Source organism: Capra hircus, chromosome 6 (assembly GCF_001704415.2).
Source record: "Capra hircus breed San Clemente chromosome 6, ASM170441v1, whole genome shotgun sequence".
Taxonomy (NCBI): Eukaryota; Metazoa; Chordata; class Mammalia; order Artiodactyla; family Bovidae; genus Capra; species Capra hircus.
The window spans coordinates 117,436,451-117,452,113 of NC_030813.1; the positions used below are offsets into that span (position 1 = coordinate 117,436,451).

A 15,663-nucleotide genomic window follows, 5' to 3' on the forward strand; every position below is an offset into this window, starting at 1 on the left:
AAGCATGAGAGACGAGAAGCGGCAGCCCAAGAAGAAAGAGCCGGAAGCAGACGGCCTGGCTGGGGCTAAGGAGGCGCCCAGGCGGCAGGAGACTCGCATTTATTCTGGACTTTTAAAAAACGCAGAGGTCGGCCAGAGAAAGCAGGCACAGGGCCCCCAACAGCAAGAGCAGGAGGCCGTGGGGTGGGCCCCCAGGGAGGAGGGGGCGCAGAGCTGCACAGGACTCTGGGAAGCCCGGGCTGTGCAAACACGGGCGTGGCCACAAAGCGCACCCCTATGAAGCAGGATTTGGGACAGTAACACATAACCCTCTCACGCAACACTGCCCTCTGGACCGTACGACCACACTGGGCCACATGTAGGACCTTATTTCCCAGACCAGGGACTGAACCCAGGGGACTCCCTGCAGGGGAGTCTTAGCCACTGAACCACGAGGAAGTCCCCAAATGTATTACCTATTTAAATACACTAAGTTAAAAGCACGTCTGTACGTTTTTAACGGCTTCGTTGCAGTACAATTTACATATATGTTTTAAGTATACAATCCAGTAATTTTTAGTCAACTTAAGAGTTGCGCAACCACCACGCCACCCAGTCTGAGGTCACACCCATCACCTCATAAAGACCCTCGCGGCTTTGGTGGTCAGTCCGCCCCAGCCACCGCTGGCCTGAGTTTGTGGACCAGCCTCTCCTGGATGGTCTACAGATGGGACCACGCAGCACAGTCCTCCCATCTGACTTCTGCCACACAGTCAAGTGCGGAGACTCCAGTGCACGGCAGCACCTTACATTGCTGACCCACTTCTCCGCCTCCTTGCTAACACCTGTCACCATTTTTTGGATTACAGCCATCTTGGTGAGTGTAAAATGCTATTTCATTATGGTTTTAATTTGTATTTTCCTAATGACTAATGATGTTGAACACATTTTCTTGTGACTATTAGTGAAAGCTGCTCAGTCAAATCTGACTCTTTGAGACCCCACGGACTGTAGCCTGCCAGGCTCCTCTGTCCATGGAATCCTCCAGGCCTGAATACTGGACTGGGTAGCCCTTCCCTTCTCCAGGGCATCTTCCCAACCCAGGGATGGAACCGAGGTCTCCCACACTGCAGGCAGATTCTTTACCAGCTGAGCCACCAGGGAATGTAACTATTAAACACTTGTATTTGTTCTCTGACGAAATGTCTGCCACTTTGTTAACTGGACTGTTCATCTTACTGAGTTAAGAGCTACATATTCTAGATAAAAGTCCTTTTCAGGAATGTCCTTTGCTAGTATCTTCTCCCAGTCTGTGGCTTTTAAAATTTTTCTCGGTAGTGTCTTCTAAAGAGCAGCAACTCCTTTTGGCTGTACCATATGGCTTGAGGGATCTCAGCTCCCTGACCAGTAGCTGACCTGTGCCTCACAGGGGAAACACAGAATCTTAGCCACTGGACTGCCAGGGAGTCCCAGGAGCAGTATTTCTTCATCTGATGAATTTTCTTTCATCAGTTTTCTTTCCTGAGTTGTGTTCTTGGTTTTGGATTTGAGAACTACAAGCCTAACCCAAGAAGCTAAAGAGTTTCTCTCGTGTTTTCCCGCAAAGTTTCCAGGTTTGAGCCCTTACATTTTGAGTTAACTTGGGTTTCCCTGATAGATCAGTTGGTAAAGAGTCCACCTGCAATGCAGGAGACCTGGGTTCGATCCCTGAGTTGGGAAGATCCCCTGGAAAAGGAAAAGGGTACCCACTCCAGTATTCTGGCCTGGAGAATTCCACAGACTATATAGTCCATGGGGTCGCAGAGAGTTGGGTGCAACTGAGCGACTTTCACTTTCACTTTCCACGTCGAGAGAGGCGGGGGCGTGGGGGAATCTTCTGCATGACTTTTACTTTCTATCCACGTCGCGAGAGGCGGGGGTGTGGGGGAATCTTCTGCACGACTTTCACTTTCTTTCCACGTCATCCACGTCGCGAGAGGCGGGGGCGCGGGGGAATCTTCTGTATGACTTTCACTTTCTTTCCACGTCATCCACGTCTCGAGAGGTGGGGGCGTGGGGGAATCTTCTGCACGACTTTCACTTTCTTTCCACGTCATCCACGTCTCGAGAGGTGGGGGCGTGGGGGAATCTTCTGCACGACTTTCACTTTCTTTCCACGTCGCGAGAGGCCGGGGCATGGGGGAGTCTTCTGTACGACTTTCACTTTCTTTCCACGTCATCCACGTCTCGAGAGGTGGGGGCGTGGGGGAATCTTCTGCACGACTTTCACTTTTTTCCACGTCATCCACGTCTCTAGAGCTGGGGGCGTGGGGGAATCTTCTGCACGACTTTCACTTTCTTTCCACGTCATCCACGTCTCGAGAGCTGGGGACGTGGGGGAATCTTCTACACTACTTTCACTTTCTTTCCACGTCATCCACGTCACGAGAGGTGGGGGCGTGGGGGAATCTTCTGCACGACTTTCACTTTCTTTCCACGTCATCCACGTCGGGAGAGGTGGGGGCGTGGGGGAATCTTCTGCACGACTTTCACTTTCTTTCCACGTCATCCACGTCACGAGAGGCCGGGGCGTGGGGGAATCTTCTGTACGACTTTCACTTTCTTTCCACGTCATCCATGTCGTGAGAGCTGGGGGTGTGGGGGAATCTTCTGCACGACTTTCACTTTCTTTCCATGTCATCCACGTCGGGAGAGGTGGGGGCGTGGGGGAATCTTCTACACGACTTTCACTTTCTTTCCACGTCATCCACGTCTCGAGAGGCGGGGGCGTGGGGGAATCTTCTGCACGACTTTCACTTTCTTTCCACGTCGCGAGAGGCCGGGGCGTGGGGGAGTCTTCTGTACGACTTTTACTTTCTTTCCACGTCATCCACGTCTCGAGAGGTGGGGGCGTGGGGGAATCTTCTGCACGACTTTCACTTTCTTTCCATGTCATCCACGTCTCGAGAGGTGGGGGCGTGGGGGAATCTTCTGCATGACTTTCACTTTCTTTCCACGTCATCCACGTCTCGAGAGGCGGGGGCGTGGGGGAATCTTCTGCACGACTTTCACTTTCTTTCCATGTCATCCACGTCGGGAGAGGTGGGGGTGTGGGGGAATCTTCTGCACGACTTTCACTTTCTTTCCACGTCATCCACGTCTCGAGAGGCCGGGGCGTGGGGGAATCTTCTGCACGACTTTCACTTTCTTTCCACGTCATCCACGTTGCGAGAGGCGGGGGTGTGGGGGAATCTTCTGTACGACTTTCACTTTCTTTCCACGTCTCGAGAGGTGGGGGCGTGGGGGAATCTTCTGCACGACTTTCACTTTCTTTCCATGTCATCCACGTCTCGAGAGCTGGGGGCGTGGGGGAGTCTTCTGCACGACTTTCACTTTCTTTCCACGTCGTGAGAGGCGGGGGCGTGGGGGAATCTTCTGCACGACTTTCACTTTCTTTCCACGTCGCGAGAGGCGGGGGCGTGGGGGAGTCTTCTGTACGACTTTTACTTTCTTTCCACGTCATCCACGTCTCGAGAGGTGGGGGCGTGGGGGAATCTTCTGCACGACTTTCACTTTCTTTCCACGTCATCCACGTCGCGAGAGGCCGGGGCGTGGGGGAATCTTCTGTACGACTTTCACTTTCTTTCCACGTCTCGAGAGGCCGGGCGTGGGGGAGCCTTCTGCATGCCGCTGTACAGCTGTCCCAGCACCATCCAAGACACTGTTCTTTCCTCAGGAAGGGTCATGGCACCTGTGCTGGAACCAAATGACCTTGAATCTAAGGGCTTATTTCCACACTCCACAATGATTAAAAAATCTACCGTAACACCTGCAACACAATGTTTTGATTACTGTCACCTTGTTTGTAAGATTTGATGTTCAAAATTTCCAATGCATATATTAAAGAATGTTCAACTCAAGAAAGTAGAGAAGGAACAACAGGGAACACAGAGCAGAAAGAAATGATTAACAGAAAAGAATGTGGCTCCATCTCTGGCAAGAACGACCAAAAAAGCAGAAGACATCAGTGGGATACTAGGAAGAGCAATGGAGAAATAACCAGGCACTTGCAAAGCCCAACGACAGACAAAAGAATTCTGTGAAAACCTAAGTCCAAGTACAAACTTTCCTAGAAAAAACATAACTTATCAAATAATCTTAAAAAGAAACAAAAGACTCGAGTAGGATGAAAATCATTAAGCAAATTTAACATAATTTAAGATCTTCCTAGTTAGTTCAGTCACTCAGTCGTGTCCAACTCTGTGCGACCCCATGAACCACAGCTCGCCAGGCCTCCCTGTCCATCACCATCTCCTGGAGTTCACTCAGACTCACGCCCATCGAGTCCGTGATGCCATCCAGCCATCTCATCCTCGGTCGTCCCCTTCACCTCCTGCCCCCAATCCCTCCCAGTATCAAACTCTTTTCCAATGAGTCAGCTCTTCGCATGAGGTGGCCAAAGTACTGGAGCTTCAGCTTCAGCATCATTCCTTCCAAAGAAATCCCAGGGCTGATCTCCTTTAGGATGGACTGGTTGGATCTCCTTGCAGTCCAAGGGACTCTCAAGAGTCTTCTCCAACACCACATTCAAAAGCATCAATTCTTCGGTGCTCAGCTTTCTTCACAGTCCAACTCTCACATCCATACATGACCACAGGAAAAACCATAGCCTTGACTAGACGGACCTTAGTCGGCAAAGTAATGTCTCTGCTTTTGAATATGCTGTCTAGGTTGGTCATAACTTTTCTTCCAAGGAGGAAGTGTCTCTTAATTTCCTGGCTACAGTCACAATCTGCAGTGATTTTGGAACCCCCCCCAAAATAAAGTCTGACACTGTTTCCACGGTTTCCCCATCTATTTCCCATGAAGTGATGGGACCAGATGCCACGATCTTCGTTTTCTGAATGTTCAGCTTTAAGGCAACTTTTTCACTCTCCTCTTTCACTTTCATCAAGAGGCTTTTTAGTTCCTCTTCGCTTTCTGCCATAAGGGTGGTCTCATCTGCATATCTGAGGTTATTGATATTTCTCCCGGCAATCTTGAGTCCAGCTTGTGCTTCTTCCAGTCCAGCGTTTCTCATGATGTACTCTGCATAGAAGTTAAATAAGCAGGGTGACAATATACAGCCTTGACGCACTCCTTTTCCTATTTGGAACCAGTCTGTTGTTCCATGTCTAGCTCTAACTGTTGCTTCCTGACCTGTATACAGATTTCTCAAGAGGCAGGTCAGGTGGTCTGGTATTCCCATCTCTCTCAGAATTTTCCACAGTTAATTGTGATCCACACAGTCAAAGGCTTTGGCATAGTCAAGAAAGCAGAAATAGATGTTTTTCTGGAACTCTCTTGCTTTTTCCATGATCCAGCAGATGTTGGCAATTTGATCTCTGGTTCCTCTGCCTTTTCTAAAACCAGCTTGAACATCAGGAGGTTCATGGTTCACGTACTGCTGAAGCCTGGCTTGGAGAACTTTGAGCATTACTTTACTAGCGTGTGAGATGAGTGCAACTGTGCGGTAGTTTGAGCATTCTTTGGCATTGCCTTTCTTTGGGGCTGGAATGAAAACTGACCTTTTCCAGTCCTGTGGCCACTGCTAAGTGTTCCAAATGTGCTGGCATATTGAGTGCAGCACTTTCATAGCATCATCTTTCAGGATTTGAAATAGCTCAACTGGAATTCCATCACCTCCACTACCTTTGTTCGCAGTGATGCTTTCTAAGGCTCACTTGATTTCACACTCCAGGATGTCTGTCTCTAGGTGACTGATCATACCATTGTGATTATCTTGGTCGTGAAGATCTTTTTTGTACAGTTCTGTGTATTCTTGCCACCTTTTCTTAATATCTTCTGCTTCTGTTAGGTCCACACCATTTCTGTACTTTATCAAGCCCATCTTTGCATGAAATGTTCCCTTGGTATCTCTAATTTTCTTGAAGAGATCTCTAGTCTTTCCCATTCTGTTGTTTTCATCTATTTCTTTGCACTGATCGCTGAGGAAGGCTTTCTTATCTCTCCTTGCTATTCTTTGGAACTCTGCATTCAGATGCTTCTTTTTCTCCTTTGCTTTTCACTTCTCTTCTTTTCACAGCTAAGATCTGATGGCTTCATGGGAAGTTTAAACAAAATATTCAATAAAACGGATGTTCTCAATCTTATACAAACTTTCCTAGAGAATAAAAATGGGAGAGAGAGACTATCTTCAGCTCTGAGACGTCTCCCCTTGGTACCAAAGCTAAACATATACATACAGTTCCTGTGAAATGATTACATCAGAACATGCAACACATACCCATGAACACAGCAAGAATTTGCGTGTGAAGGAACCAAGGGCTGCCCCAGGAGCTGGAGGCGGACGGGCAATGAAACAGATCACAGACCCCGGAGTCTGGCACGAACAGCGCATGGAGATGTGCCAGGAAGACCAAGGCCAGCACCCAGGAGTCTGTGAGGACTGGAATAGTCAGAACACCAGACAGGAAACAGCAGAATGCTTGTTCCGAGGCCTGAGCCATGCAAGCGCCCAGGACAGCACAGGGCCCACCGCAGCGCCACGTACCACGGCAACCGGAGGAAGTGGCCCCATGGCGCACCTCAAATACCACCTCAGAAGGCATTTTTAACTGAGGAAAGGAGGCTGCGCAAAGACGCCTGTTTTTCAGTGTCTGTGGTTTGTGGCTACATCATAAACATGGAGACTCAGGGCCCAGGTCGGTAGAGCTCAGCAAGTCCCCCAGGTTTGCCTTCGAGTGCGTCCCCGCGCACCTGCACCACCACCTGCCCGAAGCCCTGCCGCCCGGTCCCCGCCCACCCCAGGCTCCAGCCTGGCCGCCCCGCCCCGCCCCTGCCCCTCCCGCCTGGGGGGCCCGCCCCGCCCCTGCTCCTCCCGCCTGGGGGGCCCGCCCCGCCCCTGCCCCTCACGCCTGGGGGGCCCGCCCCGCCCCTGCTCCTCCACGCCTGGGGGGCCCGCCCCGCCCCTGCCCCTCCCACCTGGGGGCCCGCCCCGCCCCTGCCCCTCCCACCTGGGGGCCCGCCCCGCCCTGCCCCGCCCACCTGGGGGCCCGCCCCGCCCTGCTCCTCCCGCCTGGGGGCCCGCCCCGCCCCTGCTCCTCACGCCTGGGGGGCCCGCCCCGCCCCTGCTCCTCACGCCTGGGGGCCCCAGCAGGCCTGTCTCGGGCCAAGGCCACCCCTGCCCTACCTTTCTTGGGGCCAACAACAGACCAGCGCACGAGGCTCAGCCTGGCGTGGACTTGTGGCCTCCAAGGGGCGCAGTGGGGCCCGTTCCCCCGTTCCCGAGACAGCCTGCTGGCTCTTCTGAAAGCAGCCAATCACACAGACACCTTTTTGGCATGTTTGTGATAAAAAAGGCAAAATTTAGTAACAATAAAGATAAACACTGGAGGTTTAAAACTGACAGAACAGGGGTTAACAAGATGGCCCACCCTGCACCTGAAAAGGCTGGGTCAGCAGCCTGACCCAGACCGCAGCAAGACCTCCGAGTCCAACAGGAGGTAACTCTCAGAGCCCAGAAAGGCGGAGACGTGGACCCCCGGGAGGTGTCCCGAACCCCAGTGCTTATATACGTATGTGTGCCTAGTTGCTCAGTAGTGTCCGACTCTCTTCAACCCTACAGAGTGTAGCCCGCCAGGCTCCTCTGTCCATGGGATTTCCCAGGCAAGAATACTGGAGTGAGCTGCCATTTCCTCCTCCAGGGGGTCTTCCCCGGCCAGGGACCAACCCATGTCCCGTGCATCTCCTGCGCTGCAGACAGGGCCTTTACCACTGAGCTGCAAAACGGCAGAAAATATGTGTGGGCAGACTTTGCTTTATTGCACTGCACAGATACTGCGTTTTTTAGGAATTGAATGTTTGTGGTAGATGATGGCTAGCATTGTTTGGCAATCAAGTATCTTTTAATTAAGGAATGTACCTTATTTGTTTTTTCCCCTGAGGGCTTCCCTGCACTCATCTCACACGCTAGTAAAGTCATGCTCAAAATTCTCCAAGCCAGGCTTCAGCAGTACGTGAACCATGAACTTCCTCATGTTCAAGCTGGTTTTAGAAAAGGCAGAGGAACCAGAGATCAAATTGCCAACATCTGCTGGATCATGGAAAAAGCAAGAGAGTTCCAGAAAAACATCTATTTCTGCTTTCTTGACTATGCCAAAGCCTTTGACTGTGTGGATCACAATTAACTGTGGAAAATTCTGAGAGAGATGGGAATACCAGACCACCTGACCTGCCTCTTGAGAAATCTGTATACAGGTCAGGAAGCAACAGTTAGAACTGGACATGGAACAACAGACTGGTTCCAAATAGGAAAAGGAGTGCGTCAAGGCTGTATATTGTCACCCTGCTTATTTAACTTCTATGCAGAGTACATCATGAGAAACGCTGGACTGGAAGAAGCACAAGCTGGACTCAAGATTGCCGGGAGAAATATCAATAACCTCAGATATGCAGATGAGACCACCCTTATGGCAGAAAGCGAAGAGGAACTGAACAGCCTCCTGATGAAAGTGAAAGAGAAAAGTGAAAAAGTTTGCTTAAAGCTGAACATTCAGAAAACGAAGATCATGGCATCTGGTCCCATCATTTCATGGGAAATAGATGGGGGAACAGCAGAAAATGTCAGACTTTATTTTGGGGGGGTTCCAAAATCACTGCAGATTGTGACTGCAGCCATGAAATTAAAAGACGCTTACTCCTTGGAAGGAAAGTTATGACCAACCTAGACAGCATATTCAAAAGCAGAGACATTACTTTGCCGACTAAGGTCCGTCTAGTCAAGGCTATGGTTTTTCCTGTGGTCATGTATGGATGTGAGAGTTGGACTGTGAAGAAGGCTGAGCGCCGAAGAATTGATGCTTTTGAACTGTGGTGTTGGAGAAGACTCACTCTTAAGGGTCCCTTGGACTGCAAGGAGATCCAACCAGTCCATTCTGAAGGAGATCAGCCCTGGGATTTCTTTGGAAGGAATGATGCTGAAGCTGAAGCTCCAGTACTTTGGCCACCTCATGTGAAGAGCTGACTCATTGGAAAAGACTCTGATGCTGGGAGGGATTGGGGGCAGGAGGTGAAGGGGACGACAGAGGATGAGATGGCTGGATGGCATCACGGACTCGATGGACGTGAGTCTGAGTGAACTCCGGGCGTTGGTGATGGACAGGGAGGCCTGGCGTGCTGCGGTTCATGGGGTCGCACAGAGTTGGACGCGACTGAGCGACTGCACTGCACTGAGCTGAGCTGAGGGCTTCCCGGGTGGCTCAGTGGTAAAGAATCCGCCTGTGATGCAGGAGATGTACGAGACGTGGGCTCGATCCCTGGGTTGGGAAGATCCCCTGGAGAAGGAGACGGCAACTGGCTGCAGTATTTGTGCCTGGGAGATCCTATGGACGGAGGAGCCTTGAGGGTTACAGTCCATGGGGTTGCAAAAGACTCGGGCACAACTTAGCGACTAAACAACCTTTTTTAGATATAACAAAACCTCACGCTTGATAGACCACAATACGGTGGAAGCATAACTTTTATAAGCACTGGAAACTAAAAGAACTCATGATTTGTTTTACTACAATGGTCTGGAGCTGAATCTCAGTGTCTCCTAAGGAGCCTATATGTATAAATGTGTGTGTGCAGATATGTTACACATATATTCTGCTACAGCCAAGACCCTAAGTTCTCATGGCTATTGCTGACTTTCTCCTCTTTCAGATGAGCTTCAGAAGCAGTTGGTTACATTCTTATTTATAAAACTGATTACAATCACAACCACTGAGATTAATTTCGGGAGAACTCGAATCCTAAGGTCAACCTTCCATCCAGGAACACCCAGTTATGCAATTTTCTCTGTGTTCTTCCAGAAGGTTCTGGTGTCTTTGTTTTGGTCTCTCACATTTATTGCTAGGCTGCATTAAAGTTCTTATTAATTTTCTGAACAAAGCCACCCACCCTCTGACTCTGACACGCTGGTCCTACCACTAGAAAAGGGGTCTCAGCACCTCGAGGAGCTGAGTCACAGGTGTGTGCCCGAGAGTCACAGCACGCCCAGCTCACGTTCCCATCTCCTCACTGTCGGGGCCGGGACCTCCCAAATCACGCTGAGTGACAGTGAGGGCTGACATTTTCTTATTCTGGCGCTGATGAGACAACCGTTCCATCAGGGCGTGTGAGGACCACTGCAGGCGCCAAGTCAAGGTGCGCTAAGAGAAGCCCGCGACGGGGAGGTGCGACACCATCGCACTCCCAGCAGGATCGCTGGGAGGGCCCCGTGATTCTCGCTTGACCCCTGGCAGTGAGTGCCACCAGCAGCAGGCTGTGTCCTGGCTATTTTCACTGCAGTTTGCGTGGAAGACGCCATCCCCCCACTCCCCACTGAAGACATCTGCTTTAACTGTTTCGTTCCTAAAGCATTCTGCAGTGGGTAGGGGTCACTCTGGCAATTAGCCATAGAAGGGAAGTGCCCGGCCGTCCAGCGGTTGCCAGGCGGCGCTCTCATTGCTGAGGGCGCGGGTTCAGCCCCTAGAAACTAAGATCCCACAAGCTGTGCAGCCAAACGAAGAAGGAGGAGAAACGGGAGGAGGAGAACGGTCGAGGGGAGACTCAGAGAACCACTGGCACACGACCATCTCTGCTGTGCCTTCCTCCCGGCCCGTCTCTGTGAGGGGAGAGCCGGCCAAGGCCCGGGCTATGCGCCCATCTGCTCCCTTCCTCCCCGGCTCTTCCTATCAGGAGAGCCCGCCGGCTCCCTTCCTCCCTTCCTCCCGGCCCTTCCTGTCAGGGGAGAGGCGGCCGGCTCCCTTCCTCCCGGCCCTTCCTGTCCCGGCTCCTTCCCCCCCTGTCTGTCAGGAGAGGCGGCCTGCTCCCTTCCTCCCGGCCCTTCCTGTCAGGGGAGAGGCGGCCGGCTCCCTTCCTCCCGGCCCTTCCTGTCGCTGTCTCCCTTCCTCCCGGCCCTGTCTGTCAGGAGAGGCGGCGGCTCCCTTCCTCCCGGCCCTTCCTGTCAGGGAGAGGCGGCTGGCTCCCTTCCTCCCGGCCCTTCCTGTCGCCGGCTCCCTTCCTCCCGGCCCTTCCTGTCAGGAGAGGCGGCCGGCTCCCTTCCTCCCGGCCCTTCCTGTCAGGAGAGCTCGCCGGCTCCCTGCCTCCCTTCCTCCCGGCCCTTCCTGTCAGGGGAGAGGCGGCCGGCTCCCTGCCTCCCGGCCCTTCCTGTCAGGAGAGCTCGCCGGCTCCCTTCCTCCCTGCCTCCCGGCCCTTCCTGTCAGGAGAGCTCGCCGGCTCCCTTCCTCCCTGCCTCCCGGCCCTTCCTGTCAGGAGAGCCCCCAAGGCTGGGCCGCGTGCCCACCTGCTCGTCGCTCCGGTGGTAATCACCGTCTTCCTCCTGCTTCTCCTCCGCTGCTCTTTGTTCGAACTGTCATCCGCTTTGGTTTCTCCTTTCAGCAGAAAACAGAAAAGACTGAATCAGAATATCCAAAGTGGTAAACTGTTGTTTCTCCCGACAGAACGCTCACACGCCGTGAAACCCCACGGTGACAGGAGGCACGCGTGCCCGCGTCGGAGGAGCGCCGGTCGGCAGGGCCTCAGTCGCAGCGCTCGCGAGGCTGCGCGGGGGCAGGTGCGGCCGGGGGGGTCCTGGGCAGGGTGCTGGCGGCCGGGCACCACCAGGGCGGCCCATCTCAACTCTGCCCAACAGCACGGCTCCCAGAGCTCGCGCTGGTCCCGCACGGCTTGACAAGTCAGGCCTCCAGCTCGGCAAAGACGGGATTCCTGGCCCCCGAGCTGCCTCGGGGCCTCACCCCCGGGCCCCGAGCCTGCAGGTGCGCAGCGCCCGCTCCTCTGGGTCAGCAGCCAAGGCCTCCCCTTCTCAGGTGTTCAGAGGTGCACAGAAGAGACCACAGCGCTCAGGCACCTGTGCGGCCCATGGAGTCAAAGGTCTGAAGAAACTGTTACAATACGTACGGATTCAAAGCACCATTAATTTTCTGTCAAAGCCAAGGAGAAGCTGGCCCTTCTGCAAGCAAGCAGGCAAACTGGGAGAGAGCCCTGGGGGGCCCGTCGTGCTCACGTGGTCCCGTACACCCACCTCCAGGCAGCGCCGGCGCCCCCGCAGGTCCTGCTGCGGCCCAGCACGTAAGCCCTGGGACCGGGCGCCTGCCTCGCAGCGGCCCCCGCGCCCGTCAGCAGCCGGCCTCGCAGCGGCCCCCATGCCCGTCAGCGCCGCGCGGGCGCTGGTGCCAGGGCGCCCATCAGCAGCCGGCCTCGCAGCGGCCCCCGCGCCCGTCAGCGCCGCGCGGGCGCTGGTGCCAGGGCGCCCATCAGCAGCCGGCCTCGCAGCGGCCCCCGCGCCCGTCAGCGCCGCGCGGGCGCTGGTGCCAGGGCGCCGTCAGCGGCCGGCAGGGGCTGTGCAGGGGAGGCGGGCGCTCACCGTCCCGGTGGGGGTCCAGGTGCTGCTTCGCGGAGCACGCCTCCCCCTTGGCGTCCCCAGGCACCTCCAGGCCCAACTTGCGGTAGAACTCCCTCTGGTTCCTCGCCTCCGCTGTGAAAAGGCAACAGGTGACCCTTAGTCTTAGGCAGGTGAGGGCATATTAGGGTTCTGCACGCAACCACGCGAGAGAAGGGCAGGTTTGGATGAAGAGGTCTGAAGGCTGCTGCCCACGAGAAATGACGACTTTAGACCGTGCCCCAGGAATTCAGAGCGGCTGCCAGCCGTGTGGCCCGGGCCCCGTGAGTGCAGGTGCCACTGGCTCCCCCAGGGCAGGCCTCCAGGTGTGCCTGAGCCGCCCCCCACCGGGGAGGGGTCTCCACTGGATGGAGGCGATGGAGGCGGGCCGCACACAGCCTCCTGCCCGGCGGCCTCAGGCACGAGTGGGGCCGGGCGGCGAGAGGACAGCTGTCCAGGCTGAGTCCTCGCACGCCCCTGGGAAGGGCCGACTCTCTGCCACAGGCGGCTACTGAGGGGCGGGTGACACCCAGGTAACAAAGCAGCAGCCACTCCTCAGGGCCATGTGGCAGGGAGCAAAGGAAATCTAACCCAGACCAGTAACCGCAAGGCGCACTGTGGAAAAGACCTACGGGCCGGTGACCCAGTAGAGCTCAAGTCACTATACGTCTCTCTCCCTAAATACCACAAGCTCTGTGAGGGCCAGGAGCATGCCCTGGTCACGTCCTAGACCCAGGCAGATGCTGCAAAACACCTGACTGTGCAGGAAAAAAACGAACGTGTGAGGCAGCGGGCTAAGACGGAAGCAGGGAGGCCTCTCAGAACTGACTGACACGCGAGGGCCAGCGCAGAGCTGGGGGACACTGGAACCAAACACACACAACCCAATTTGCACCACGTTTTGGTAATACTCACAATATTTTAAACTCTTTCATTGTTATAATATCTGTTATGATAGCTGTGATCAGGACTTTGATGTTTTTATTTTAGTTTTTTTTTCGTTTTGTGTTTTTAACTAAGAGATGTACACTACTTTTTAGCCATAATGCTATTGTACACTCAGTAGCCCACAGTATAATGTGAACATAACTTTTACATGCATTGGGAAACCAAAAGGTTGATGTGATTCACCCTGTTGCGATGCTTGCTTTATCGCAATGGTCTGAAGCTGAACCTGCGGTATTTCTGAGGTCTGTCTGTACCTAGTTTTAATTCCTATTTAATTTTTACCTATCTAAATGAAAAAGAATTGAAAATAACAAGACTTGATGTCAGATACACACAGGTATAGAAAGGTCTATTGGGATAACTTTTCAGGAAGGTTGTTGTTCAGTAGCTAACCTGTGTCCAACTGTTTATGACCCCACGGACTGCAGCCTGTGGGCTTCCCGTCCTTCACTACCTCCTGGAGCTTGCTCAAACTCATGTCCATTGAGTCGGTGATGGCATCCAACCATCTCATCCTCTGTCACCCTCTTCTCCTCCAGCCCTCAATATTTCCCAGAATCAAGGTAACTTACATAAACTGCTAGTAATGTATCCCAAAGAAATAATCAGGTAAGTGCCTAAGGAGATAAAGCCTATTTCCAACACTGAGGTATCAGAAACCACCTGCATGCTTAGCACCGGGTAATGTGGGCTAGGCCAATCAGAAGCGTGCCTCCCTGCCAGCCTCCTCCCGTAGAGCCTCAGAACCCCGCTCAACAGCACACGTGAGACACCGCCACCCTTCCCAATCGTGGGAGCACAAGAGAAATCTAACCTAACTGCTGTGCTGGGACACATGCTGGAACACATGCAGGGATACACGCAAGAACACATGCTGGTGACACGCAGGGACACGCACAGGGACACACACAGGGACACACGCAGGGACACGCACCGGTAACACACGCAAGGATACACGCTGGAACACACGCAGGGACACACGCAGCAACACACGCAGGGACACACGCAGGCACACATGCGGGGACACACGCGGGGACACATGCAGGGACACACGCTGAAACACACGCAGGGACACACGCTGAAACACACGCAGGGACACATGCGGGGACACACGTGGGGACACACGCAGGGACACGTGGGGACACACGCCGGGACACACGCCAGGGACACACGTGGGGACACACACCGGTAACACACGCAAGGATACACGCTGGAACACACGCAGGGATACACGCAGCAACACACGCAGGGACACACGCAGGGACACACGCGGGGACACATGCAGGGACACACGCGGGGACACACACAGGGACACACACCAGTGACATGCAAGGACACATGCTGGGACGCACCCTAGGACAGACTCTGGGACACACGCAGGGACACACGCTGAGAAACTGGGGCTCATGAGCTGCAGCTCCGCAGGACCACACCCGTGAAGTCCTCTGGACTGTCCCACCTGGGAGGGGCCTCTCCATCCCACCCGCACACGGGAAGCTGAGGGCCTGGAATCAGCCAAACCGTGAGAGAGAGGACGGCCACGCCCACGAGCTCCTGACGCTGATACGGAGTCAGCACCACCCTCCCAGCTTACAGAGGTGCTGCTTCAAGGAGACTCCTCTTTGGGGAACAAATGGCAACACCTCTAGATGAAATGACAAGGAGGAGGGCCAAGCCGGCAGCTCTGGACTCCAGGTCGTAAGCACACCGGGTGCTTTATGAGACCTTAGCATGTTTAAGACACCCCAGAATACTTTTTAACACTATCAGTATTTTAATTCCATGTATTCTTTGCCTTTCCCCAGCGCTAGAAAAGAAAGTGTTAGTTGCTCAGTCACGTCCGACTCTTTGTGACCTTATGGACTGCAGCTGCCAGGCTCCTCTGTCCATGGGATTCTCCAGGCAAGAACACTGGAGTGGGTGGCCATCCCCTTCTCCAGGCGACCTTCCTGATCCAGGGATCGGAACCGGGTCTCCTGCATTGCAGGCAGATTCCTTACCATCTGAGGCACCATGGAAGTAGAAAACCCTTCAAATATCAAAAGATGACAGTTTCTAAAAATATTTACTCAGAAAACTTAAGCTCTTTCCTGAATGAACTCTGTGAACAGTGGAAGAAGACTCTAACGGTACTGCTTCCTAAGCTGTGTCTTAAAAGTCAGATGTGACATCTACTGAGCTAACAGAGTAAGCCTGTTCTTTAAATTATAACCTTCTGAAACACAACGGTGAGAAAGCACTCCCTAATGAACTGCTGCCTCGTATCTGGAAAGAAAGCTAGGTTTTATCAGCTGGCACCGCCCCACCAGCCAGCACCCACTCTGAGTGGACCA

At 53.8% G+C, this 15,663-nt stretch overlaps 1 protein-coding gene across 1 annotated transcript in view; it reads right to left on the reverse strand.

Annotated features, from left to right (window-relative positions):
• The window catches only part of PCGF3 (polycomb group ring finger 3), a 53,248-nt gene that overhangs the window by 15,496 nt on the left and 22,089 nt on the right, over positions 1 to 15,663 (reverse strand). Inside the window, 3 exon segments of the mRNA XM_018049886.1 lie at positions 11,288 to 11,340; positions 11,343 to 11,375; positions 12,368 to 12,478. Of these exon segments, the coding sequence (XP_017905375.1) occupies positions 11,288 to 11,340; positions 11,343 to 11,375; positions 12,368 to 12,478 (197 nt within the window).